Genomic DNA, 25955 nt, shown 5'->3' on the forward strand with positions numbered 1-25955 from the left:
CCTGTCTGAGTGGCTGTTATTTCAGTTCTGCCTTTTATCAATCTTCCTTCATTCTCTTCTGGCAACTCTCCAGGTATAGAAACGGTACAACTCCCGATGACCTATGGTGAACAGTGCCCTGTTAACAACAGATTAACAACAATTCATATTTCTCTAGGCACTTTAACATTTATAAAATGTTTTCTTCATGACAAACCTGTGAAGTCGGTAGTCAAAGTATTCTTATGCCCATTTTTTCAGATAAATAAATAGGCATAAAAAAGATGAAGTAGTGACTTGTCCACAGTCATCCAGTTAGCAGGTGTAGGAACCAGGATTCCACATTCTTCCCTAAGGATGATGGAAATCTCTTTTATTTTCAAGCCCCACTGCTTCATATTTCATCTTCCAAGGCAATATGGTATACTGAAACATGTGCTGGATTTGAAGTCAGAAATAGGTTCAGGGTTCAAATTCTGCTTCTGCAATCATGTAACCTGGGAAACCTCTCTGGGCGTCAGTTTCCTTTTTTTTTTTTTTTAAATGAGGAGACTGGGAAGATGTCCTCCAAGGCCAATTCTGGCTCTGAACTTGTGATGTAATTCCATAGATATAGGGACTCGATCTGTAATTTTTTTTTTTTTTGGTATAGAGAGCTCCCAGGTGAGAAAACTACCTCCCTCTACCAATGCAGGTGAGCACCATCTCTATAGCTTTAGAGAATTGCCTACTAAGAGGTGAAGTGTCTCATCCAGGGTCACACAGACAGAGGTATCAGTCAAGACCTGAATCTAGAGTTTCCTAGCTCTGATATCAGCTTCCTATCCATTATGCTACCCTGCCTCTCTTAGGCATAAAGTTCAGGAAATCTAACCTTTTCATATTATAGACAAGGAAATGGAGGCGAAGAGGAAAAGTCTTGCCCAGGTTCTTACAGGGAGAAAATAATAGTCAAGATTTGAACATAGTCCCTGATTTCAAATCCATCTTTATTCACTCTCATTTTTTTAGTCCCAAGGTATAGAGAAAAGGTATTCATTAAATACTAATAGATCCAGCACTGTGCTGCTATCCAATCATAAAGTTTCTTCCCTTTGGATTAGTCCCACCATTCTTGTCATAACTTACTTCATGAAACAAATCCATCAAAAATTCCCAAGAGTCAATCCTTTGGTAACATGACATTAACACAATCATGCCTGAGTCTTCTTCTTTTCTGAAATCTCAACAACTTCAGTCCCTTTAACTTTCCCCTATGGAACCATCCCTTTATTCCTGCTTGTGCTCCATCCCTGTTCTCAATTCCCAGTTACCTAGAATGGGACCAACTTTCCCCATTCTCTTCAAGGCAGATTTGAGATGTCTATGGGATCATGGAGTCCTGTTTTTGCATCCCCACCGATTTCCACTACCTCCGTTCTCCCCCCTCCCCTCTCTCTGCTCCTCTTCCCTTTCACTTAGCAAGCCAGAGAACCTTCTCAAATTCCTCTTCACAAAAAGATTGAGCCCTAGGCCTTTGCTTCCTTTTTTCCTCTGATTTGCCTCTGACAAGTTGTATTTTACCATAAATCCCCTCAATTAGACCCTGAAAACAGTTCGGCTGTCGCCTCCTTGATATATGGGGATGGAATTAGCTTAATGTCCCTGGCAACCGATTTCTCCTACTAAAAATAGTTGGTGTATGAGCCATGTATTCACCTTCCTCTCTCTGTATCAGCTGTATACTGGCACCTGGGGCAGGGGTAGTTTTATCATCCCCAGGCTTTGCCCTACTGGGGAAGAAGAGTTTAGAGGATTAATCTCAACTCCAAATGTAGCTGACAAGCAATGGGAAGGGAGAAGGAATGGATGGAGAAAGGCTTTGGTTTGAGAGGGAGGGGGAAGAAGGGATTTAGTTGGAGCAAGCCATAATCAGGGCTGACCATGTAAGTAAGTAGACTGTTGGTCTGGTACCTGATGCTCCACTATTATATAATCATTATTAGGATATAGTAGAAATATCACTTGGGTTGAGAGTCTGAGCCCCAGGTTTATTTCAGTCTCTCACCAGCAGTGACCCTTTCTTTGATATGCCTGGGTATGAATGTTCTCTCTCTCCTCAAATACCTCATACTGTTGGGAAGCTCCCTGGGAACTTACTTTCCTCTGATTCCTATTAGAGATAAAGAATTGCAGATTCTAAGAGTTGGAAGGGACCTCAGGGGCCCTTTATTTTAGCCTCCATCAAAACATCCCTAACAAATGATTGTTTAAACACCCCCAGTGATGAGGAACTCATTACCTTTCCAGGCAACTCATTCCATTAGGACAGTTCTAAATGACAAAACCTTTCTTTGCCTTTTATCACACCAAATTCTACCTGTCTGTGACTTGTGCTCCTAGCTCTGCCCTCTGGGATCAAACAAAGTCAATTTAACTCCTTAAACACAGTATAATCCTTTAAATACTTGAAAGCTGCTATCCTATCCTACTGTCTCACCCAAAGTCTTTTTTTTTTTGTCTTCAAGCGGATAACTCCTAATTCTTTCAACCAATACTTGTAGGGCACAGTTTCATGTGCTCCCTCACCATTCTATACATTCTCTTATGACTAAGTATTTTATCCACCTGCTTCTAGGGCAGGCATCTTTAGCCTCTTGTGTATCATAGATCCCTTTGGCAGAATCGTGTGATTATCACAATCATGCTTTAATTTCATTAAATAAAATAAATAGGATTACAAAGGAAACCAATTATGTTGAAACATAGTTATCAAATATATATTATATATACATACACACACACACACACACACATATATATACATATATATTTCAAAACAAGTTCATTAACCCCTGTTCTAGGGGGACAGGTTGTATCTGATTTCATCTTTAGTATCTTCAGGACCTAATATAGGGTTTTTAACATAGTAGCCTGTTAATAAATCTAGATTAAATTGAATTTTCTTGTTGACAAGTCATTTTACTTCCCTGGACCCCAGTCTCCTCACATGAGAAAATGAAGGAGTTGGACAAGAGAGTATCTTTTTTTTCGGCTACCCCATTATACTATGAAACTAGATGAGATGACCTTGGGGGTCCTATTCAACTTTCTTTGGCTTATGGGTTCTTTACTTGTGTTAAAACAAAAACTCTCTGGAGAGAGATGTCTGTAAGCTTCATCAGTCATTTCTGCTTTAGTATGAATGAATTCCCCCTGCTGGAGTCTGATTCCAATGGCTCATCAGGTCACAGAGGTGACCCGAGTTCCCCAAGACTATGAAAATGGTACAAACTATGACAGAGCCTACCAATCTGGAAAGGCTTTGAATACTGTCCCATTCCTGGGCTGTGAATCTGTTTAGCTAAGTGTGTTTGTCGTCAGCCTCCAGCTCATTGGCAATCTGGACAAGTTCCATGGAGAATATAACTCAATCTTATTTAGGTCTCTCCATTCCTGTCTTCTCCTATGAAGTGGCAGGGGGAGGTCGGGAAGAACTGGCATTTCTGTACAAAGGAGGAGATGAGAGATGGCTGAGCAGCAGAAATGAGTAATTTTGACACGGCTCTGCTGAGTTAATATCACAGGCAGCACTGCTCAGGGATGCCAGCAATCCATGTTTAGCGTTCAGGCTTCCCCTCCCCCCCATCCCCACTCACACTCATCCAGAGCTGCCTTCACAGGGAGTGGGCTCCGAAACCCCTACGATCTTCACAGGCGGGCTGTCACTCACAGTTACCGAGGAGAACACTGAGGTGCACGTGGACAATCAGGCCACAGCCCTGTGATTAATAGAGAACAGAGAAGGAGAAGACTTGGAGGGGGTGGGGGGAGCAGAGGGAAAGGGAATGATTTCGGAGGCAGCACAATACGGCTGGAATGAGTTCTGATTGAGAATCAGAAGGCCTGGCTCTGCCACTTCCAACCTGCGTGACCTTGTAGAAAGTGTTTAACTTCTCTGGCCTCAGTTTCCTCATCTGTAAAATTAAGGGGGGAAGGGTGCATCAGATGGCCTGAAAAGTTGATTCTGGCTCTGAACCTACGATTCTATGATTTCAGTTTTCAGATATTTATCAAGTAGAAGAAGGAAGAAGTCATCTCGATGACCCCAGAATACAGAATTTGAACCAGTGGGTAGAAGTTGCAAAGAGACAAATTTTGGTACAATTTAAAGGACTTTCCAAATAACTAGAACCATGCAACAATGGAAGCTGTAGGTTCCTTTGTTAGGTGGTGACCCAGCAGCAACCTGTCACTTAAGGTATCGAAGCACAGGACATTCAACCATTTGTTAAAGATGCTGTAGAAGGAATTTCTGTATTAGATAAAGGTTGAAACAAGATGATTTCTATATTTATTCATGGGATCTGGTGAGTTCTTTCCATCTTGCACGTTTTCTGTTGTGGAAGAAATAAAAAGCCATACCATTAAAAAAAAAAAAACTGGGGCGAGGCAGCTAGGTGGTACAGTAGATAAAGCACCAGCCCTGGATTCAGGAGAACCTGAGTTCAAATCCAGCCTCAGACACTTGACACTTACTAGCTGAGTGACCCTGGGCAAGTCACTTAAACCTCATTGCCCTGCAAAAAAACCAAAAACAAGCAAACAAAAAGCTGGAATAGGAATTAAAAGTTTGTAATTTACTAATTGTTTGTAAAGTGTTTGACATATATCTCATTTAAAATTATAGGATCAGGTGCAGCTAAGTTGTACAGTGGATAGAGCACTTGTCCGGGAGTCAGGAGGATCTGAATTCAAATGCAAGCTCTGTAACCCTGACCAAGTCAATCAACCCCAGTTGCCTAAAAAACAAACAAAAGAAAAGAAAAAGAAAACAATTCTCTTTCTCTATCACAGGGTGATGTCTTGAATTGCACATGAATTAGATTTAAGTGAAGCAGAATTGTACAAAGTTGTCCGCCTTACTCTTTCTTCCAGAGTCATTGAAGTCCAATGTCAGGACAAAAGTCAAGATGACTGGAAATGGACCAGGGTGCAGTGGACGACACTGGTGTCTGACTAAGTTAAACATCGAGAGCTAAACATCTCCAGTCGTCCTCATGTGTGTCATTGGACCCAGATGGCTCTGGAGGAGAGAGTGAGGGTGGTGACCTTGCACAGCCCTACCTCACTTCAATTCAGTGAGTCATGACATCATTCAATGTCATGGTCCTCTTTGGAAACAAAGGACAAACAACAAGCTCTAAGTGATCCTCAGCACCTGCCTCGGCTACCTTCATGGCCATTGGTACAAATTGTTCTCACCCACCTATTCTGCTGGGGGAAGTCTTTAGATGCTTGGGCCATTTGCTTACCCTCAGCCTAGTTTAGCATGTTTGCCAAGACAGTTTTGTCAGGGTGTGGTCACTGCACCTGCTCCAGCTTCTTGGAGCCACAGGTAAGAGGGGAATATACAGGGAATAGTAAAGAGTCTGGCATGGCTAAAACCAAGGGACTGGGATAAGGAATAGCGAGAGGATCAGCCTGAAGAGGATATAGGCAGCAAACTGATCGAAGACCATAAATGCCCTCCTAGACTTGGAGTTTGAAGAGATCTTAGAAGCCATTTAGATCAACTCCTTTGTCTTATAGGTGGGGAAACTGAGGCCCAGGAAAGTTTAGCAACTTGTCCAAGGTCATACAAACAGGAAATAGCAGAGGTGGGATTGGAACCCTGGTTATTTTCTTCCAAACCAGTGTTCTTTTTCCATTCTATCACTGGAGTTTAGATGGGAGATGATTAGCATAGATAGTGAATTAATCAGCACATTTGTGTAGTGCCTTAAGATTTACAAAGTATTTTCCTTGTACTTCATCTGTAAAATGGGACGATTTTGCAGTCATACAAGTATCATAACTCCTCAGTCAAGAGGTTTTCCCTCATTGCTAATGAGCTGACAGGCAGCTCCAGTCAGTGCTCCTCTCCCTTATTGTGTGCCTAAGAGTAACTGGACCTCCTCCAGCTTAACCATGAGTCTGGCCAGCTGGCAGCTGAAAGGAGCCAATGAGCCAGGACTAAGCCTGTTTCAGGGAACCCATTTTACAGATGAGAAAACTGAGGAACGTTAGGTAAAATGATTTGTCTGAGGTTAAACAACTAGAATGTATCAGAACTAGGGTCTGAACTCAGATGTCCTCTACACTGTACCACACTGCCTCTGGGGCTGACCCATGAAATCCTAGTTGAAGGGTTTTTAGAAGATCACGTAATCCAATCCATTCATTTACACGTAAGAAAAACTGAGGACAAGAGAGTTGAAATGACTTTCCCCAGCTCAGATATAAACCCCATTCCTCTTCCTCTGAATACAATTCCAGTTTTTCTTCATTCATTTCAGCCATGCCCCCATTTGGGGTCTTCTTGGCAGAGATACTGGAGCCCCTTTCTGGCTCTTTTTACAGATAAGGAAACTGAGGCCAATGGGGTTAAGTGACTTGCCCAGAGTCATACAGTTAGTAAGCGTTTGAGACCAGATTTAAATGAAGAATTTTGAAAATGAGTCTTCCTCACTCCAGGCCCAGCACTCTATCCACTGCACCACCCAGCCTCCCCTACAATTCCAGTAGTCAATTTCTACTACGCCATCTTCCCACCCTCAGGTAGCATCTTAAGCGGTGGTGTCTTAATGAAATGAAAAGAAAGTGGACCCAAAGCCAGTCAGCCTTATCAAACATCTGGTGGGGAGTGTGAGTGTGCAGGGGGAGGAGGGAGCAGAGAGGGGTAGTCAAAGGGTTTTCTTTTATTGCTAATAAGCTGATGAGCAGCTCTGGTCAGTGCTCCTCTCCCCTATTGTGTGCCTGGGAGTAACTGGACCCCTTCCAGCTCAGCCACATGAGTTTGGCCAGATGGCAGCTGAAAGAAGCCAATGAGCCAGGCCTGAACCTGTTCCAGAAAACCCAGGCAGTGGGTATCATCAGACTCTTGATGGCTAGAGCAGTGGCCTCAGTGGGCATGGTAGCTGTATGAAGTAGGAGGAGTTGGCCTGGGCAGCAGAGACCAAGGTGGCCCCTAGCAAGGAGACAGCACAGAGAGAGCCCGGAATATGGAGGGAGTTGATACACCACTCTAACTCTGTCTCTGCCACTAACTCATTATGGGATCTTGTTTAGTGGAAAGAATGTTAGACTTGGAATCAGGAGAGACCTGGGTTCAAATCCTTCCTCTGATATTAACTATGTTGGTTGGTTGGTTGGTTGGTTGGTTGGTTGTTCTTCATGCTCAAAGAAGAACAAAATAACATCACCAAGTTGGGATCAAGGTACAGTGTATCCAACTGTGGCTGATTAAAATAATATCATCTTGGAAGGTTCTATCACAGGTTGGGCACAAATAGCCCACATGCACATTTGGAGTGGAGATGTCTCTAAATTTGCACATCTTGCGTTTCTAACTATGTAACCATGAGCAAACCATTATCCTCTATGAACCTCAGTTTCTTCATCAGTGAAATGGGAATGATAACCTTTTTAATGTAATATTTCATAGGGCTATTGAGAAGATAAAATGAAATCATAGGGACTTCTTTGAAGTCTGGTAAGTATTTTGGTTTTGTGTTTATAAAACCACCATTTAGTACCACGTTGCACATTGGTACCTGTGATTTCATCTGTGTAGGGAACTCCCCAGACAGGAGTTATATTAAAAGTCCCTCTAGGCTAGGCAGCTAGGTGGCGCAGTGGATAGAGTACCAGCCCTGGAGTCAGGAGTCCCTGAGTTCAAATCCTGCCTCAGACACTTAACACTTACTAGCTGTGTGACCCTGGGCAAGTCACTTAACCCCAATTGCCTCACTAAAAAAAAAAAAAAAGTCCCTGTACCAGTGCACTTCTGTGTGTCTCTGGTTCCTCAACTGCAAAATGGGGATAATAATAACAAATACTCCCTAAAATTGTCATGAGGATCAAATGAGATGATATTTGTAAAATATTTAGCATAGGGTTTAGCACATTAATAAATTTGGCACTTAATAAATGTTTGTTCCCTTTCTACCACTCCCCAGCACCCCAGAGTCAAGTTGGAGTTAGATAAGGAGAAGATAGGCTTTGGGGATTCTTTGGGATCAGCATCCCTTAACTGCTGGCCTGTGCTGTGAATTTCCAGTGTGTCCTCTGGGAGAAAGGGTTATGGGCCCAGCTAGATGTTGTGGGCTCTCAGCAATCAGGATCACACAACCCCAGGGTAGGTTTTCCGAAGCTGACCAGTTTACTTCCTCCAGGGCATGGTCTCTTGAAGTCCTATTAGGAGGGTTCAACAGTTTGAGGATGGTATAACAGAAAGGTGGTAAAGCTGAAGCTTGGTCAGGGGTCTAGGTCTAAGGTCTCAGAGAGAGTCTAAAAAAGGGTGGGCAGCACCAAGTGGGTAATGACAGAACAAGTCATGGGATATGAGCATACTGGAATATTATTATGCTATAAGAAATTTGTGAAGGCCTCTTTGAACTGATACAAAGTAAAGTAAGCAGACTCAAAAGAAGAGTTTATGTAATGGCCAAAATAATATAAATAAAAACAACACTGAAAGACACCTCATCCCTACAGTAACTGAACTTGTCCCCACTGGAGTGATGATGAGGCTTATCTACCTCTGCTGGACAGAGAGTTCAGGAACTAGAGGTATAGGATGAGGCATATATGGTCAAATATGGCCAATTGGTTGGTTTGTTTTGCCTAACTGTTGTTGTTGTTGTTTAGTCTATTGGTTATGCCCAATTCTGTGATCCCATTTGGGTTTTTTTTTGGCAAAGATACTGGAGTGGTTTGTCACTTCTTTCTCCAGCTTAATTTACAGATGAGAAAACTGAGGCAAACAGGGTTAAGTGACTTGCCCAGGGTCACACAGCTAGTAAGTATCTGAGGCTGGATTTGAACTCAGGTCTTTCTGACTCCAGGCCCATCTCTCTATCCACTGTACCACCGAACTGCCTCTGCCTAATCATACTACTTTGTTACAGAGAAGAGTTCTACTGGGGGCAAGAGAAGGGAGAATATATACTATGGCAAAAGATAACTCACAACTCCAGGTGTTTCAGGCCCTGAGAGTCCTTCTTCTCTTTGTTGAGTCCTCACACACTTTGGATCTACTCTTTTCTTGTGTCCATAGCTGGCTCACTTCTCTGCTTCAAGCAGTCACACGCTTTGAATCTGCCTCCTCCAATAGGTGATTCACTCTCCATATCTGTGTCTGTCCCCAGGTGTGTATTTTGGCTTCTGACTTGTAACTGTCCAGTAGCTCTGACAACATGGTCAATGAGGATGGAAAGGAGGAGAGGAGAGAATATCCTCTTCCCACCTTACTAGCCTCTGACATAGGCAAAGGGGTCTTCTCCACAACTGCTTCCCACTCTCCAACTCATACTAGAATTCATCCACTTCTGGATGGCTTGCTTCTCATATATATATATACATACATACATACATACACACATACATACATACACACATATATACATACATACATATATATACATACACACACATACATACATACATAAAAGCCTAAAGGGAAGGACTAATTCTCTCAGCCAATCACAAAATATTTCCTATGTGGTTTCTGTTGCCTTCATCCAAGGCCTTATATTGAGCTGATTAAGGAACTTACATATTATTGTGGGGTCATAAGGAAACTTCTTAGACATCCTTTATACTTTGTGATTACATTCTGGGCCTTCTGTGACTATATCAGCTGATGTGTCAAGGAGGATTCTGTCACATTGGCAACTCTATCAGAGTTTTTAGGGGGTTGTTCATCCAACCATTCATTCATCTATCCATCCATCCAACCGCTCATTCATTCATCCATCCATCCATCCATCTATCCATCTATCCATCCTTCCTTCCTTCCATCCATCCATCCATCCATCCATCCATCCATCCATCCATCCATCCATCCATCCATCCACTCATTCATCCATCTATTTATTCATCCATCCAGTCATTCACTCATCTATTTAGCCATCCATTCAGCCAATCAGAGATTCTTTGCTTGAATCTGGAATTAGGGTTCCAGATTCATATTCAATTGCATACAATAAGCATTTATTGAGAACCTTCTGTGTACTTTATTCTGTGCTAAACAGTAAGAGAGATACAAAAAAAGTAGAAAACAGGGCCCATGCCCCGAGAGGAAGTTAGGGAAGACCCCTGCATTTGGAGATCAAAAAATCTGGGTTCCATTGTAAGCTCTTCAACTTTGAGCCTAGTGTGGTAGAAAGAGCACAGAATTTGAAGTCAGAAGATCTGGGCTTCAGTTCTGGTTCTACCACCTGTATAATCTTGGCCAGTCCCTGAGCTTTTTTGAGCCTCAGTTTACTCACCTGTAAAATGGGATAATAATATTTGTCTTCCCCACTTCCCAGGGTTCTGTTTCCTCACAGAAAAACATTTGCTGAATTCACTTGAATTCACTGCTACATACACATAGCCTCGTGTAACTCCTTGACTCACAGGCTTGTTCCTGGAAAGCATTGTCATAAAAGATGGCAGATTCTGGAAATGGCCAGATAGACTCTGTCCTAGAGTTCACTACCGTGGTAACATCTTTTTGAATTTAATTCTCTGGCACTTGTGGAAGAAAGAAGCCAGAAAAATGAGAGCTTGTCTTCTATATTGGATGCCACACGAAAAGAATAGCAGGCAGGGTTAAGAGAATTTGCTCTCTGGATGTGAATTGCCTGTCCCACTTCCTCTGAGAATTTCATTGGCTACCATTGCTGGAGGGTGGTAATTAGAAAGTATGGGATATTTACTATATGCCTCACTCTTCCTCTCCCTTATTTTGGGTAGGAATCAACAGAAAAAGAAAGAAAAGTCTATGTTCCTTCCTCCCAGCCAAAAGCAGTCAGAGCTAGTTCTTATCACATATATTCCAAGTCAGATTTTATCCCCTTATATTTTCATGTATTATGTCTGATTACAAACAACAACAAAAAACCAAGTGGCTGCTAAATCCTTGTCTGGTGTGATCGATGATGGCAGCAGATACAGATTTGGGAAGAAGCTTTTACCCTTTGAAGGGATGGATGACATTACCTCTGCTTCAGCATGAGCTGACGTGTGGGGAATTGGGGGAGGAGTGGACATTCATCCTGTCTGGATTCTCCACAAGTAAGAGAGAGGTACCATACCCATTTTCCTGGGCAAACACAGGTGTCTCATAAACAGAAGTATGCATGCATGAATGAATATATACCTATATGTATATATGGGGAAATGCACACATGTATGTGTACATGTATGTGTGTGTGTACGTGTGTGTATTATGCATATATGGGATCCATTCCTGGGAGCATGTACAGGAAACCCAGCTGGACACTTGGTAAGCCTGTTTGGGGAAATTCATGATATGGAATGGAGGAATGCTTCATGTTCTCTGTTACTTGTCTACTTACTGGTGGGGTAAAGGAAAAGTCTCTTGATTTGTTACTGAGCCAGAACTAGGTATTCTTAGATAGTTCTGGACTTGCCTGATATCAGGGAAGAGAGGGCTAAATTTGGCTAGGTTTTTAGTCATTTCAATCACATCTCTTTGGGACCACATTTGGGGTTTTCTTGGCAGAGATAGTGGAGTGGTTTGCCATTTCCTTCTCCAGCTTATTTTACAGATAAGGAAACTGAGGCAAACAGGGTGAAATGACTTGCCCAGGGTCACACATCTAGTAAGTGTCTAATGCTGTATTTGAACTCAGGTCTTCTTGATTCCAGGGGCATATTCACTGTGCCACCTAACTGCCCCTATGTTGTACTTTTATCTCCTTCTACATGTATATGTTATATACCTCCATAGTATATTTGAGCTCAGGAAGATGAGTCTTCCTTACTCCAAGCCCAGTACTCTATCCACTACATCATGTACCTGCCCCCTAGTTAGTGTTCCTTTTATATACACACCAAGTTCTGACTTATCACCCAACCAAAAGGCCTTTTCCCCCTCACATGAACAGGGAGCAATCAGTTGAATACCTAGGCATCTGAAGTGATCTTTCACATCACTGTGACCTTCTAGAAACAGACTCACCACACATCCCTGAAGGTCACCTGTGCATGTTCCCAGGATTGGACCCAGGATTGAACTTTTGTATAGCAGAAATAATACAAGAATCAACCATCAAAAGACCTGGATTCTTGGCCTGGTTGGGACACTTCCTGTATGATCTTGGTCAAGGGTCATCGTCCCCAAGTTCTGAAGCCTCTGGCCCTCTTTAAGACCCACAAGTCTCACTGGTAGCAGGGCACTTTTACTTTGAACACTGGGCTTTCCCTCTCTGCCTCCCTGATGCTCCTGCATTTGGATTTCTTAGAAACATATAAAAGCCATGCTGGGACTCCCTCTTTACAGAGGGTTGCTATGAGGATCAGTTGAGATTAATCTCAAAGCAAGCCAACTCATGATAGGGAGTAGGGGATGGGGAAGGGGGATTCCCCCCCCCCCAAGAAGCCCAGTTCTTGGCTCAGGGACCTGATTTTGTCCTTGGGGACCCTGACCTTTAAAAGAGTAGATCAGAATAGGGTAGTGTTTTATAAAATTGCATATGTATAACCTATATCTGATTGTTTACCACCTCATGGAGGGGGGAAGGGAGGGAGGGAAGGAGGGATAAAATTTGGAACTCAAAACTTTAAATAAATAAAAATGTTTATTATGTAAAAAGAGTAGATCAAGCTCTTCTCCTACTCTCTGGTTTATTATGACTCTAACTCAAAGCTCTGGGGAGAAAAAAACCTCTTAAAACTCCAGTTTGGTTCATATCTAGAGCCTCTCCAAAAGAGATTAGCACATTCCCTTCTCGATTCAATGTACAAAGTATTGAGGTCCCCTCCGCCTTGCCTTAATGGAAGTTTCGGGGAAAGGCTGCATGAGTCCCAACATGCTCGAGAGAAGGGAAGAGAGGGAGAGAGAGAGAGAGAGAGAGAGAGAGAGAGAGAGAGAGAGAGAGAGAGAGAGAGAGAGAGAGAGAGAGAGAGATACAGTGGAAATGATCTTTCCTTGTAAAGACAATTGTCAGCAGTTCTTCCTGCACTGTGGCCAATCCTTTTTGGCATGCTCCCTCCATCATGGGATTCAAAGAATCAGCTATACCCTTCAGCAATGACCGAGAACATGTGTTGTGGGTAGCCAAGAAAAACTAAAGCAACTTCATTTTTGTCCTCTATCTTGCCCCTGACCCTGTTTGTATTGCAACCTCAACCCTGCCTGCTGTCTTCCTTACTGCCAAAACAGCAAGGATGAGCCCATCTACTATGGTGGGATCACAAGAGATAGTTAACCTGAAGAAGAGTTGTTCCTGTTACTAGCAGGAATAGCAACAGACTCTGTTCAATCAGGGGATCCTTCAGAGAGTGGGAGTGGGGCTCCCCTGCTGGAAATGCAACAAACCCTTGTTGGTTCCTTAAATTGCTAGTTTAGGGTTTGGTTTTGGTTCTGGTTCTGGTTCTGGTTTGTTCTGGCACTGATGACCCTATTGTGGGGCCATCAAAGAGGGAAAGGATACATATTCAACTCCATGGAAAATGCTCCATCCAGAGCACATGAGAAACAAGAAGTAGCCTTGGCACATGTTCAACTCCATAAAGCAGATGGAGAGCATTCCTTTGATGACCCCAATGTATCTGCAAAGTGCTTCATAGCCTTTAAAATGCTACGTAAATGTCAATTAGTGTTATGACTGTGTATGCCCAAAGATTAGATTAGAGGCTGGACAAGTTGTGGTATATGAATACAATGGAATACTATTGTGCTGTAAGAAACGATGAGCAGGAGGAGTTCAGAGAAACCTGGAGGGTCTTGCGTGGGCTGATGATGAGTGAGATGAGTAGAACCAGAAGAACATTGTACACAGTATCATCAACATTGAGTGTTGATCTACTGTGATGGACTATATTCTTCTCACCAATGCAATGGTACAGAAGAGTTCCAGGGAACTCGTGATAGAAGATCTCCAAATCCAGGAGAAAAAAAAGAACTGTGGAGTAGATGCTGAATGAACCATACTATTTCTTTTGTTTTTGGTGCTGATGTTTTTCTATTTTGAGGTTTTTCGTCATTGCTCTGATTTTTCTCTTATAATATGACTAATGCAGAAATATGTTTAATGTTATTATGTGTGTGTATATATATATATAACCTATATCAGATTACCTGCTGTCTAGGGGAAGGGGGAGGGAGGGGAGGGAGGGAGAAAAATCTGAAATTGGAAAGCTTGTATAAACAAAAGTTGAGAACTATCTTTACATGTAATGTGAAAAAAATAAAATACTTTATTAATTTAAAAAAAAAGATTAGATTAGAGAAGTGCCAAGAAGTTCACCATGAGAGGATTGGATGCCAAATGACTTTTTGGGGGTAATTCATGAAAACTGTCCACTAAGAAAATAGCTAGGAGTAGCCACACAATCTGCACAGCTAGGAGTGTCGACATTGATGAATCTTGGCTAATTTGAAGTATTGGAATTGAGTTCTGTATCCTCTTTCATAGGATTCAGAACATGAAGACACCTCAGAGAGCACTGAGCCCAAACACCTCATACAGAGGGATAAATGGAGGCTTAGAGGAGAGGAGGTTACTTGTTCAAAACCATAGGTAGTATCCAAGTTGGGATTTGAACCCAGGTCTTTGTACTCCAAATCTGATGCTATCGCCAACATACCAGGTTACCCACATTGATGTAAAAACCTTGAAGGCAGCAATATGGATTGACCTAGTAGAACTTCCTGGAGAATTGTGACTCTAGGGTTAGTTAATTATGCTCCACACTGACTTATACTCCTGAATCCCTCACCCTTCCTCCAGCCCCCAACCTTGTCCTATCACTATTCATCTTTTGCTAAACTTCAGTCCTAAACAACTCCCACCATTCATCTCTCCACTCTTACTCACACGCTGCTGATTAGAGTTGAAGGAAGTCACACAACCATGCTGACTTTGTGCCTTATAAATTCATGTTTTTCAATTTCAACTGAGCCCTCACTACAGCAAGGCAATCCTTCTATTCCTCTGTAATTGATTCCCTATCTCATTAGCCAGGGAAGCTATTCCAAATTTTCTCTTCCTTCCTTGTTCTATGTCTGCGGGGCTGGTTTCCCTTTAAGAGAGCTGTGAGGCTGTTCTCAAGACCACCATTGGAAAGGCTTCCTTGCTAGCTAAGGCATAAAAGACCTATACTATGGGAAGTTTGCTTCAGAGATTTTAGTGAACTTCTCATTGCCCTGTGGCAATAGCTTTCCAAACTAGAGTGGCCAGTTGTCATGCAGAATGTGGAGATGGAGTAAACATTTAATCTGCAATTTCTATCTTTTTTAACCATAGGAATTGTATTCTTTTATCTTTGTTATTAGTAAAGTCTTTTTTGGCCTAGATTTTATGGTCCACGAGTGTTTTATTGCATTCTAATCCTAAACCTAAATCACTATACTGGCCTGAATTAGGACTGACCCAGAATATTTAATGGGTTGTTTACAGTTAAAGTCATTCTTTGTTAAATTTGTTTCAGTTTGCAATTAAATTCACTTTGTGGTTAAATTCATTGTTGAAGTGGGGAGAGGGTGATGTAAAAGAAATAGAACCTTAAGTGACTGGATGAAAAAGATACAGGACTCTGGTATCTTGTGGTCTCGGTGTTCTTAGCAGTATGTGGGGAATCCTCTCAGTGAGGTAGGAAAGAGGCTCTCTTTCACTTTATAGGGTTAGCATGATGGATGCTTAAGCAACTTGACAGGGAAAGTAAAAATAGAACAAAATCAACTATTCCTTGGCTCTTATTAGTGACTTTAGAAAAACTGGAATGGTGACAGAAAGAAAATTAAGAATAACTTGTCCTTCTGTATTGGACAATTAGAAGTAGAGATGAATGAGTTTTTCATCTTTAAAGAATGTATCTTTAGAACTAGCCACAGTATGGATGAAAAGAACAATGAAAATGGGGGTGGGGGCTACAGATTGGCTACAGATGAGATGTTTCCTTGGAGAATATGTTAAAGCCTGCTGATATTTGGGCTATATGGGAAAAGCAGAAATGAAGACTAGGAACTAGGATAAGTGTGACGAGAGCCTTAAACCTATCCCATTATTATACTGGGTCGATTACCTTCCAGGATTGTCTTACAATATAGGGCAGTCAGAGGGTGGTTGGGCTTTCACCTATAAAGAACCAAGAAGGTCACAAGAGAAGTTTAAACATTAAGCTAATTAATCATTAGAAGAATGAATAACTCTCTAATGGCTAAATTTTTCTAACAGAGAGTTTTTGGTCAGTGGTGAAGTTCCATCAAATTAGAGAATTATGGAGTATTTCCTTCTGTAAAATTAGGTGAACCAGTTAAACCAGATGGAGACTGCTGTTTGTCCCATGTTACAGGGAGTTTGGCATACTTGGCCCACAAAGATGAATTCCCTCTATGTCTTATTCCTTGATGAAGTCACTTAACCCTCATTGCCCCACCAAAAAAAAAACCCCAAAACAAAAAAAAAACCACCCTGTATTCAAACATGAAGGACCCAGGAAGTAAGAGTCCTTTTACTCTGCCCAAATCCAGGATATCTCTGAAATCCTTTACCCTACTTGATCAGTCTCTCACCGTGGGAGTTCTTTTCTTTTTTTCGGGGGGGGGGGGTGTTAAGTGAATTGCCCAGGGTCACACAGCTAGTAAGTGTTAAGTGTATGAGACCGGATTTGAACTCAGGTCCTTCTGAATCCAGGGCCTGTGCTCTATCCACTGCTCCACCTAGCTGCCTCTACATGGTCTTTTCAAGGAACACAAATCATTGCATCTAGATTTAAGGGACCGATGAGATGAATTCCTCTGGGTTGATGGCTAAGGTTTCCCTGGGATTTAGGATATTCTAACCCCAGGACCACAGCAGGATTGGAAGCTATTTGCCCGAGGCACCATGGCTTAGAAAACAGAGGGGTGTTGTTATCATAAATTTTAAGGCCTTCTAGATGCCAGCAGACACCTTACTATTATATTAAAGGACCCTCAGTGGACCCACAGGGATACCCCAGTTTTCATAAGAGGTTTTAGGGGAAAAACTGCCAAAGGAAAGGAGCATCTTTGCTCAAGTGGAAGTGGCCTCAGTAGTGGTAGCTAATAAAGGAGGATGTCTAATGGGCAGCACAGTGCTTGGCACATAGTAAAGCCTTAATAAATAAATACTTGTTGATTTATGAATATTTTTAGTTTGGGGGAGTCAGTACTTGTACGGATCTTTATGGTAGCTTCTACGTGGATCATTGTGAGTAGAATGGAAACCCTTGGAGTTGCCCTAACCATTCTCTATAGTTAATATTAAGTAATGCTGGGGCCCAGGTTTGAGAAGTGCAAGATATTTCCTCCCTCATAATGGAGATGAAGGAGGTTGGAGTATTTTGCTATAAAAACTCCCCTTATAATAACTCCGTATGGCTGGTGAAGCCAGATGGCACTTGGCAACTTAAAGTAGATCATTAGGATAGGAATAAAATTGCTATGCTGATTTCTGTGGCCATTCTTGACTTTATCCATGTGATAAATTGGGTATCCCAGGTCTCAGGTAAGCGCTATAGAGTTAGTGATATCACCAATCCTTTCCTCTCCATCCCTGTGGCTGAAACCAGTCAGGACCAGTGGGGAGGCATTCAGTATCCTTCCCATAATTTTTCCTCGGGAATATTTGAAGAACTCATTGGAGAATTTAGAGCTAAGAGAATTCAGAATGGGACCACTAAAAATATACATAATTCTCAGAGGTACTACATGACACAAGCACTAAATAAATCCCTTATAGCCCATAAAATAATAAAAATAGTAGTAAATGCAATCATGGTGAATAGGAATTTACAGAGTAGGAAAGGGATATTTTAACTGACTTGATGGTAATCTTGAATCCCAAGATGAAGGAACCAAGAATAACTGATCAGCAAAAGTCTCTGAAGGAACCAAAATTTATCACCATTCCCCACCGAGTTTCCCAGGAGGGGTTAGATTTGGGCTAGTTGGCTAGCCCCCACTAAGGGGACAGCAATATCTTGTGAATCTCAGAAACAACTCATGCCCCATAAGAGGCCTATGACCTCTTAGCTTCTATGACACAGATGACCAGGACCTGTGATGGGGCTTGGTGATTGTGTAGAAGATATCATCTGCTGTAGATTTGATGCTGCTTGTGCTGCTACTGGCCATCAGAGTTGTTTTTACATCAGGAGACCTACTCTGAATTGCCCCCAAAATTACCTCTACTGTATGAATTGTACCTTTAAGAAGATTGAATTGTTTTGTGTTTTTACTATTTGTGTTAAGCTTCTCTTCCAGTGCTAGTTATAACATGATAAGGTTATTTTATGTAATATCTCCTAGAAAATTTTTGGGACCTTGACAGCAAGGGATTTGTAGGATCACTGCTTCTTTTTTGTTGTCTGGTCTGGTTTCCCTTCAGGGGGGTTAGGAAACTATTCTCAATGTCATCATTAGCTTAGGTTCCTTGCCACCCAAGGCATAAAAGGCCTAGCCTATTAAGGCCTACATGGATAGTTTCTATGGTGAATACAGAGGTAGAAGAGGGTATCTCTTTAATCTGAATTATTCTTTTTTAACCCCCCAAATTATGTCCTTTTTACCATTTGTTATTGCTAAAGTAATTTTTACTGAATTTTATGGTCTGTGAGTGTTTCATTGTATTCTACCCTGAGCCTGAATCATTGGACTAGCCTGAGTTAGGCCTGGCCCAATATATTCTTCAAGCCTCTTACACTTACTCTTACCCCTACTCCCTTTCTCTCAGCTGAGGACTTTTCCTCTTACTTAATTTGTTTAAAGGCAAGAGGAGTTAAGTGACTTCCCCAGGGTTACACAGCTAGTAAGTATCTGAGGCTGGATTTGAATTCAAGTCCTCCTGATTCCATGGCCAGTGCTCTATCTACTGCACCACCTAGGTGCCCTTGCCTCTTGCTTTCCTAAGAATATTGAGGCCATTTGACCTGAGCACCCTCTTTTCCTCTTCTCTTCATCTCAAAACACCTTTATATCATCTCCCAGTCTCTCCTCTTTCCCAATTTCTGATAATGAAATGACTCTTCTCCTTGCTCTTGATTTAAGAGTATGCTGGTAAATGTTTAACAACTGGCTCCCCAAAACATATATGTACCCATGACACCCTTTTAGGTTTAATCTGCATTATTAAGATTTTATCCATTGCTTTCTTAAGTCTAGAAACCAACAAAACAATAAATCTAGGCAATTCGCAGCAATTTCTGAGGTGTAAATACTTATACTGAAATTTTAATAATTGGCTCCTAGATGCCAGTAAGAACTAGTTTCTTATGCCCAAAGGACTATAAAACTGTGCATATCCTTTGACCCAGCAATACCACTACTAGGTCTGTATCCCAAAGAGATCATAGAAAAAGAAAAAGGACCCACATGTACAAAAATATTTATAGCAGCTCTCTTTGTGGTGGCAAAGAATTAGAAATTGAGGGGATGCCCATGAATTGGGGAATGGCTGAACAAGTTGGAGTATATGAATGTGATGGAATACTACTGTGCTATAAGAAATGATGAGCAGGCAGATTTCAGAAAAACCTGGAAAGATTTAACATGAACTGATGCTGAGTGAAGTGAGCAGAACTAGAAGAACATTGTACATAGTAACAGCAACATTGTGTGATGATCAACTGTGAAAGACTTAGCTCTTCTCAGCAATACAATGATTCAAAGCCATTCCAAAAAACTTATGATGGAAAATGCTCTCCACATCCTGAAAAAGAACTATAGAGTCTGAATGCAGATCAAAGTACACTATTTTCACTTAATTTGTTGTTATTTTTTATTCTTTCTTGTGGTTTTTCCCTTTTGTTCTGATTCTTCTTTTGCAACATGACTAATATGGAAATATATATAACATGATAATATGTGTGCATATATATTTACACACACACACATACACACACACACACACACACACACACACACATATATATATATAAACCTATAGCTGATTTCTTGCCGTCTTGGAGAAGGGGGGGAGGGAAGGGAGGGAGGGAGGAAGAAAAATTTGAAACTCAAAAATCTTACAAAAATGAATGTTAAAAACAATCTTTACATGTAATTGGAAAATAAATTAAAATACTACCAAGAAAAAAAGAACTAGTTCCTGTACAGACCTGATTTGATCCCATCATTTCTCATTTTCTCTAGAATATTGCAATCTCAATCATTATCCAACTTTTTCATCTTTAACCTTTCTCAATCTACTGGTTCCATTTCTACTTCTTTCAAGCATAGTCAAATCTCTCAATTCTTAAGAGAAACCTCCATTAGACCTTACCAATTGCTCAAGCTATCATCCATGTATCTCCTCCATTTCTCTGCAAAAATCCTGGGAAAAGTTGTCTACATTCACAGCCTCCCCTTACTGTCTCCTCAGTTGCTCTTCAACCCTTGTTCATCTGGCTCCTAACCTCATCACTCAACTGAAATTGCTCCCTCCAAGGTTGCCAACTCTTCCTAGTCTTTTTTTAGTCTTCATCTTTTTAACCCATTTGCTGCATTTGACATTATTGATACCCTCTCTTCCTGGATACTCTTTCCTGTTCTTATGATGCTTCCCTCTTTTCATCCTCCTGCTAGTCTGACTATCCTTTGATGGTTCATCATCCATATCGTATCCTATAAATGTGGATGTTCTTCAAGGGTCTACCCTCTTCTTCTCTTTCTGCATTCTCACTCTTGGTAACCACATTAGCTCCCATGGCTTTAAAGATTGTCTCTTTACTGATGACTTACAGATCCCCATATCTAGCCCCAGTCATCCCCCTGAGCATCTGTCCTGCTTCATCAGTTGGACATTTCAGACTGGATGTCCCCAAAGGCAGTTCCATCTTAGCAAATCCAAAATAGAACTCATTATCTTTCCCCCAAACACACCTTTCTTCCAGACTTCTCTAATACCGTCAAAGGTTTGTAACCTTGGCATTATCATTGACTCCTTATTCTTTTCTCAACTTATGTATACAAAGTTGCCAAATCTTACCATTTCTACCTACACAAATCACTCCCATCCAAACCCTTCTCTCACACAACTGTCAAGTTCTCAACATCTCTCAGTTGGATTAGTATAACTTCAAACTGGTCACCTTGCCTTAAGTCTTTCTCCTCTAGCCCCAGATCCAGCCAAAGTCCAGATCCAGCCCTAGACACTTACTAGCTGTTTAACCCTGGGCAAATCACTTAATTTATGTTTGTTTCAGTTTTCTCAACTGTAAAATAAAGATAACAACAATAGTATCTACTTTGCAAGGTTTTTGTGAAGATGAGGTAATATTTACAAATGTTATTTAAAATATTTTAAATACTGTAAGTATTTGTAAAGTAATACTGTAGATATTTGTAAAAGGAACTTAGCACAAAGATGCTGAAGTGGTTTGCCATTTCCTTCTCCAGCTCATTTGACAGATGAGGAAACTGAGGCAAACAGGGTGAAGTGACTTTCCCAGGGTCACATAACTGGGAAGTGTCTGAGGCCAGATATGAACTCAGGAAAAGGAGTCTTCCTGACTCCAGGCCTGGCATTCTTGTGCACTACAGCACCACCTCACTGTCCTCCTGTCTTCTCAGCTGGCATGCAAGTTCCTTGACTGTTTCATTCTTTTAATTTATACCCCTAGCATCTTGCGCAGAGCCTGGCACATGATAAATACCTTTGGTTGATTTCGAAGGTGATTTGGGATTATATTTTTATTAAAAATTGATTTTTAAAAAAGGTTTACTGATGCCTTTCACATCATCTCCCCCCCCCCCAGATATAGACCATCTTTGCCTCATGTAAACCATCCCTTGTGACAAGGAACAGTTTGGGGAAATTGGAAATTGACACAACTACTAAATCCCAGTGCATTTAAAGTTCCCTTGAGTTGAGTCTTGAAGGAAGTGGTGGAGGAAAACTCAGGAAAGCCAAGGTATAAGCTTGATTCAGATTGTAATACCCCTTACCTTTTGTACATGCTGCTACTGGATGACTCTCCCTTTTCCTCCTCCCCACTGCTTCCCCACCCTCACCCCATTTCCTCCTGCCATATTCAGATCAATCCTTCAAGGCCCAGCCAAAATGACACCTCCTACAAGGAACCTTCTCTGATTCCCTTCCCTCTTCCTCCAGCCAGAAGTGATGTTCCCTTTTTCTTTATTCCCTTAGCACTATACCTCTCTCAGGGAGCATCATATTTTGCCTTGTAAAATGGACATCCTTGCCCATGTCACCTCTCCTACAAGATGGTAAGCTTCCCAAGAATAGGGAACCTATCTTATTCATCTTTGTACTTCTCTCCAGCATCTGCACTAGGGTAGACGCTCAACGAATTTTTGCCGAATAGAATTGAAGATGAATCCAGGAACCAAATCTCTAGCCCCAGGAAGTGAGCTCAAAGTTCTGTCTTGTATACCAAAGCTATATCTAGTGATTTGGAGGCTGGGGAGACAGACGGTCATCCTGCCCAGCGGCAGCAAGGATGAGTAACAAGGGCTAAGGAGCCTGGATTCTAGTGTTGATATCTTTCTTTCCTCACTGGCCAAGGGAAAAAACGGCACAGCCTCCTGCTGGGGTCTGGGTGGAGGGGCTGGGGGGTTGTCCTGTCAATGAGGGGAGTGTCTCCGAAACATAGAAGGGCTCCGGAGGGATGACGAGTAGATGCTAGAAAGAGCAGGGAGTGCTCATACCCTCACACACGGGCCTAGAGCTGTGGACCCTCTTCGAGAATGGTAAAGAAAGGAGAGATGGAAGGGTTGAAGCGGAGGAGGAGCTGTGGGGGATGGGTCGGGAAACACCCAAACGCAATCCTGAGCTTCCAAAACTACTGCCAGCCTTCCCTCCCTCTCCAGCAGGGTGCCCAGGGAGCGGTGACGGAGGGCCACCTTCCATCGCCCACCCCAGCCCTCTCGCCTCTGTTCTTCCAATCAGACCCACTCCGTGTCCCATAAGTATGTCTCGCCGGATCTCCCCCCTGAGTCCCGCAAGTCTCAATCTTCCGCAGCCTTTCCAAGAAGCGAGTGAAAGAGGGGTTCTTCGCCTCCTCTCCCCTCCCCCCTACTCTAGCCCCGGTCCCAATCTCTAGCTTCTTCTCGGACTGCGGTCCCCGAAGCTGGCGGTGCAGGAGCCGCGCTCAACTGACTGCTGCAAACTGAGAGGGGGGCAGGGAAAAGGGGTCAGCGACTAGCCAGGCTGGGTGGAGGGGTGAGGGGGGAGCGCTAGGAGGGAAAGGACAGGAGGGGAGCGCGAGCAGGGAGAGAGAGAGGGAGGAGGGAGAAGGAAAGGGGGCAGAGGGAGGAGGAGGGAGGGAAGGAGGAAGGAAAGAGGAGGAAAAAGGGAGAGGAGAGGAGGAGGTGGGGAGGAGAGAGAAAGAGGCAAGAAAGGACAGGGAGGAGGAGGAGGAGGAGGAGGAGGAGGAAAAGGAGGAGGAGGAGGAAAAGGAGGAGGAGGAGGAAAAGGAGAAGGAGGAGGAGGAAAGAGGTGGCGGGGGTGATGCGGGGCTCCTGGCTGCCAGGCACAGGCTAGACGAGTGCCCTCCCTAAAGAACTGGGCGGGAAGCGGCCGTGGGGACCCGGCTTAGGAAGAAGAGAGGTGGCGCTGCCGGAGGGAACGGGGAGCGGAGCTGGGGGCGGACGGGAGAAGGAGCCGGTTGTTGGCAGCAGATGTGACCCGGCTGCGGGCTGCCCGCCAGGGACAGAGCGGAGGAGCCGGGCGGGCAGTGCTTCCTTCTAAAGGGGCACCTGGCGCTCTGCTCTCTCCTCTCTCCTGCTCACTCCCTGCTCGCCCCCTGCCAGAGCCGCGGTCCCCTCCTGCTCTTTATCCCGCTCCCCCCCCCCACTCCTCTGGGCTCCCACTCTCGGAGACTGGGGCTGCCTCCATCCCCTGTCAGCCGCGCTACCCCCAGCTTTCCCCCGCAGCTCGCTAGCAAGCAAGCTCCCTAGCCCGGGCTTGGCCGTGCCCTTCTGGGGATGTGCCAGTAACCCAGGTGTCCCGGGCCCTCGGAGAACCCCAAGGATGGGACGCCGCCCTCACCTTTTGGTCGTCCAGGTAAGAAAATGGGAGGGCAAAGGGACCTCTCCACTTGCTCCAACCCCTCCCCCCAACAGCCCCGGCGGTAGCAGGGGAGAGGGGGAGCTGTGTGCGTAGAGGAGCCGGGGCGCAGGATTGACCCTCTCCAGCCGGGTGCGGGGCCAGGACTGGTTGGGGAGCGACCAAGGCTGGAAAGATGGCTTTAATGGCCCTGAGGGAAGCCAAACTCTTCAGAACGAACCGACGGTTTTCCGGGGAAACGGGTGGGGAGGACTCAGGTTGGGGCTCGGAGAACGCTTCCCGGAATCCGCAGTGCCAAAGAATCCCTTCCTCAAGCTTCAGAGTGCCCGGGTGATTCCAAGATCGGGGGTTGAGTCTCCATTTCCCCCTCCTCTACTTGCCCCCGCACCCGCCCACTATCCTGCCTTGGTCGGGCTTCAATAGTTCAGTGCTTTGGAGGTAACGTTCTCCCCTGGTTTTTTTCCTTAAACACCTTAACCACCATCTCCTTCCCCCCTTTTAGGCCGCCCAGTGGCTCCTCTTCCCTTTGCAGAAATCTGCATGTCTATAGAGATAAATCTCTCCAGCTCCTCGGAGCCCTTTGATCAATAGAACAATATTCCCCAGAGGAGATGAGGTGTCAGATGCTCGGTCCTCTTCTCTGGCTAGCCTCCTGGCGGGGCCGTGCTTGAGCCGGGTCCGAGAGTGGAGCCCATTTATTCCCTTGGCACCGGGAGTCAGAAGCCGCTCGGTTTTGCGTCTAGCGTCTAGCGAAGCTATTTCAGCTCCTAGAGTTTAGGAAAGTCGCCAATAACCCACCAATTTTTGCCTGCAGAAGTTCAGTGGCAGACAGACCACTCACTCATCCCAAACTAGGATGCAGTCTTCAATGAGGAAGGATAGCAAATTTTTACTGCCCTGTAAATGAGTGAATTCTGGGCATGTATTTTTCGTGAGACTTGTATTGGTCTCCAATGCACACACAGATAAATCACTTTAACTGTTTCTCGGTTGTTGGGTGTTTTGGGGGGGGGTTGTTTTATGTGTCTGTGTGAAGGTTGAAAATGCTGAGTTTTTCAAAAGTGATTAATGAGTGGTCACATGATACCAAATAACACATATGATATATATATATATATATATATATATTTTTTTTACCTTTCGAATTGTTGAACCTTTGTTTTGTCTTTTGTGTCTCTACATACACAAAGCGGTTCATGAGTCAAATCATCTCCTTTGAAAACTAGCAGTTGAATTCAAGGTGTCTGTAACAGAATGTTTAAAAAATAAGTTTAACTGAAATAAACCATACTCCCCCAACCCCCCCCCCCAAACCCTTGTAGTACAGCTTTCTTTTAACTGAGGCAGTGAGAAAAATGCTGGGTTTGGATCCGGAAGAAAAACCTACGTTTAAGTCTGGTTGCACTACCTGTGTGGTCTTTGGCAATCAATTGAAAAACAGACTTTTATTTATCATCTACTATGGGCTATACTGCATTTGAGACACAAGACAAAAGTCGTACAGTTCCTGGCCTAGGGAGCTTACAGTATTGGGGGGAGAGGGGGGCCGAATGGAGAGAGGGAGAGGCAACATGTGTATTTGGTACAATTATATACCAAATATATAGATTGGGAGAGGGGAAGGCACTAGAAAAATGGGGAGGGTCAGGAAAAAACTTAAATGTGACACTTGAATTGAGGTTTGAAGAGGAGTCATTAGGGGAGGAGGGAGTAAACCCCAGGCATGGAGGATGTAGTTGATGCAAAGGTACTAGGGACAGAAGGTAGAAAGCTTAGAGTAAGGAACAATAAGAAGACCAATCTGGCTGGCCAGTGGAATTCCAGAAGGATAGGAAAATGTAATGAGACTAGCTAGAGGCCAAGCTGCAAAGGGCTTTAAGCACCAGAGTTTATATCTGACCCTGGAAGTGGAAATAGTCAGTAAGAATCAGCTGAAGTTTGAGTGTGGAACTG

General features: G+C 43.3%; 1 protein-coding gene and 1 long non-coding RNA gene across 3 annotated transcripts in view; one reads left to right on the forward strand and one right to left on the reverse strand.

Annotated features, from left to right (window-relative positions):
- LOC122756220 lies at positions 1–24698 on the reverse strand. Of its 2 annotated transcripts, none has more exons than XR_006356441.1 (3): positions 23985–24698; positions 3618–3740; positions 1–101 (listed from the first exon to the last, which is right to left on the reverse strand). It is a non-coding gene; the product is annotated as an uncharacterized LOC122756220 (long non-coding RNA). The 2 variants fall into 2 exon arrangements; XR_006356442.1 differs by having other exon boundaries at positions 28–118.
- Positions 23390–25955, forward strand: part of CRHR1 (corticotropin releasing hormone receptor 1) — a 103283-nt gene continuing 100717 nt past the window's right edge. Inside the window, exon 1 of the mRNA XM_044005401.1 lies at positions 23390–23999. Within this exon, the coding sequence (XP_043861336.1) occupies positions 23967–23999 (33 nt within the window). The 5' untranslated portion in view covers positions 23390–23966. The remainder of the gene's footprint in view (positions 24000–25955) is intronic.

Source organism: Dromiciops gliroides, chromosome 4 (assembly GCF_019393635.1).
Source record: "Dromiciops gliroides isolate mDroGli1 chromosome 4, mDroGli1.pri, whole genome shotgun sequence".
Classification (NCBI taxonomy): Eukaryota; Metazoa; Chordata; class Mammalia; order Microbiotheria; family Microbiotheriidae; genus Dromiciops; species Dromiciops gliroides.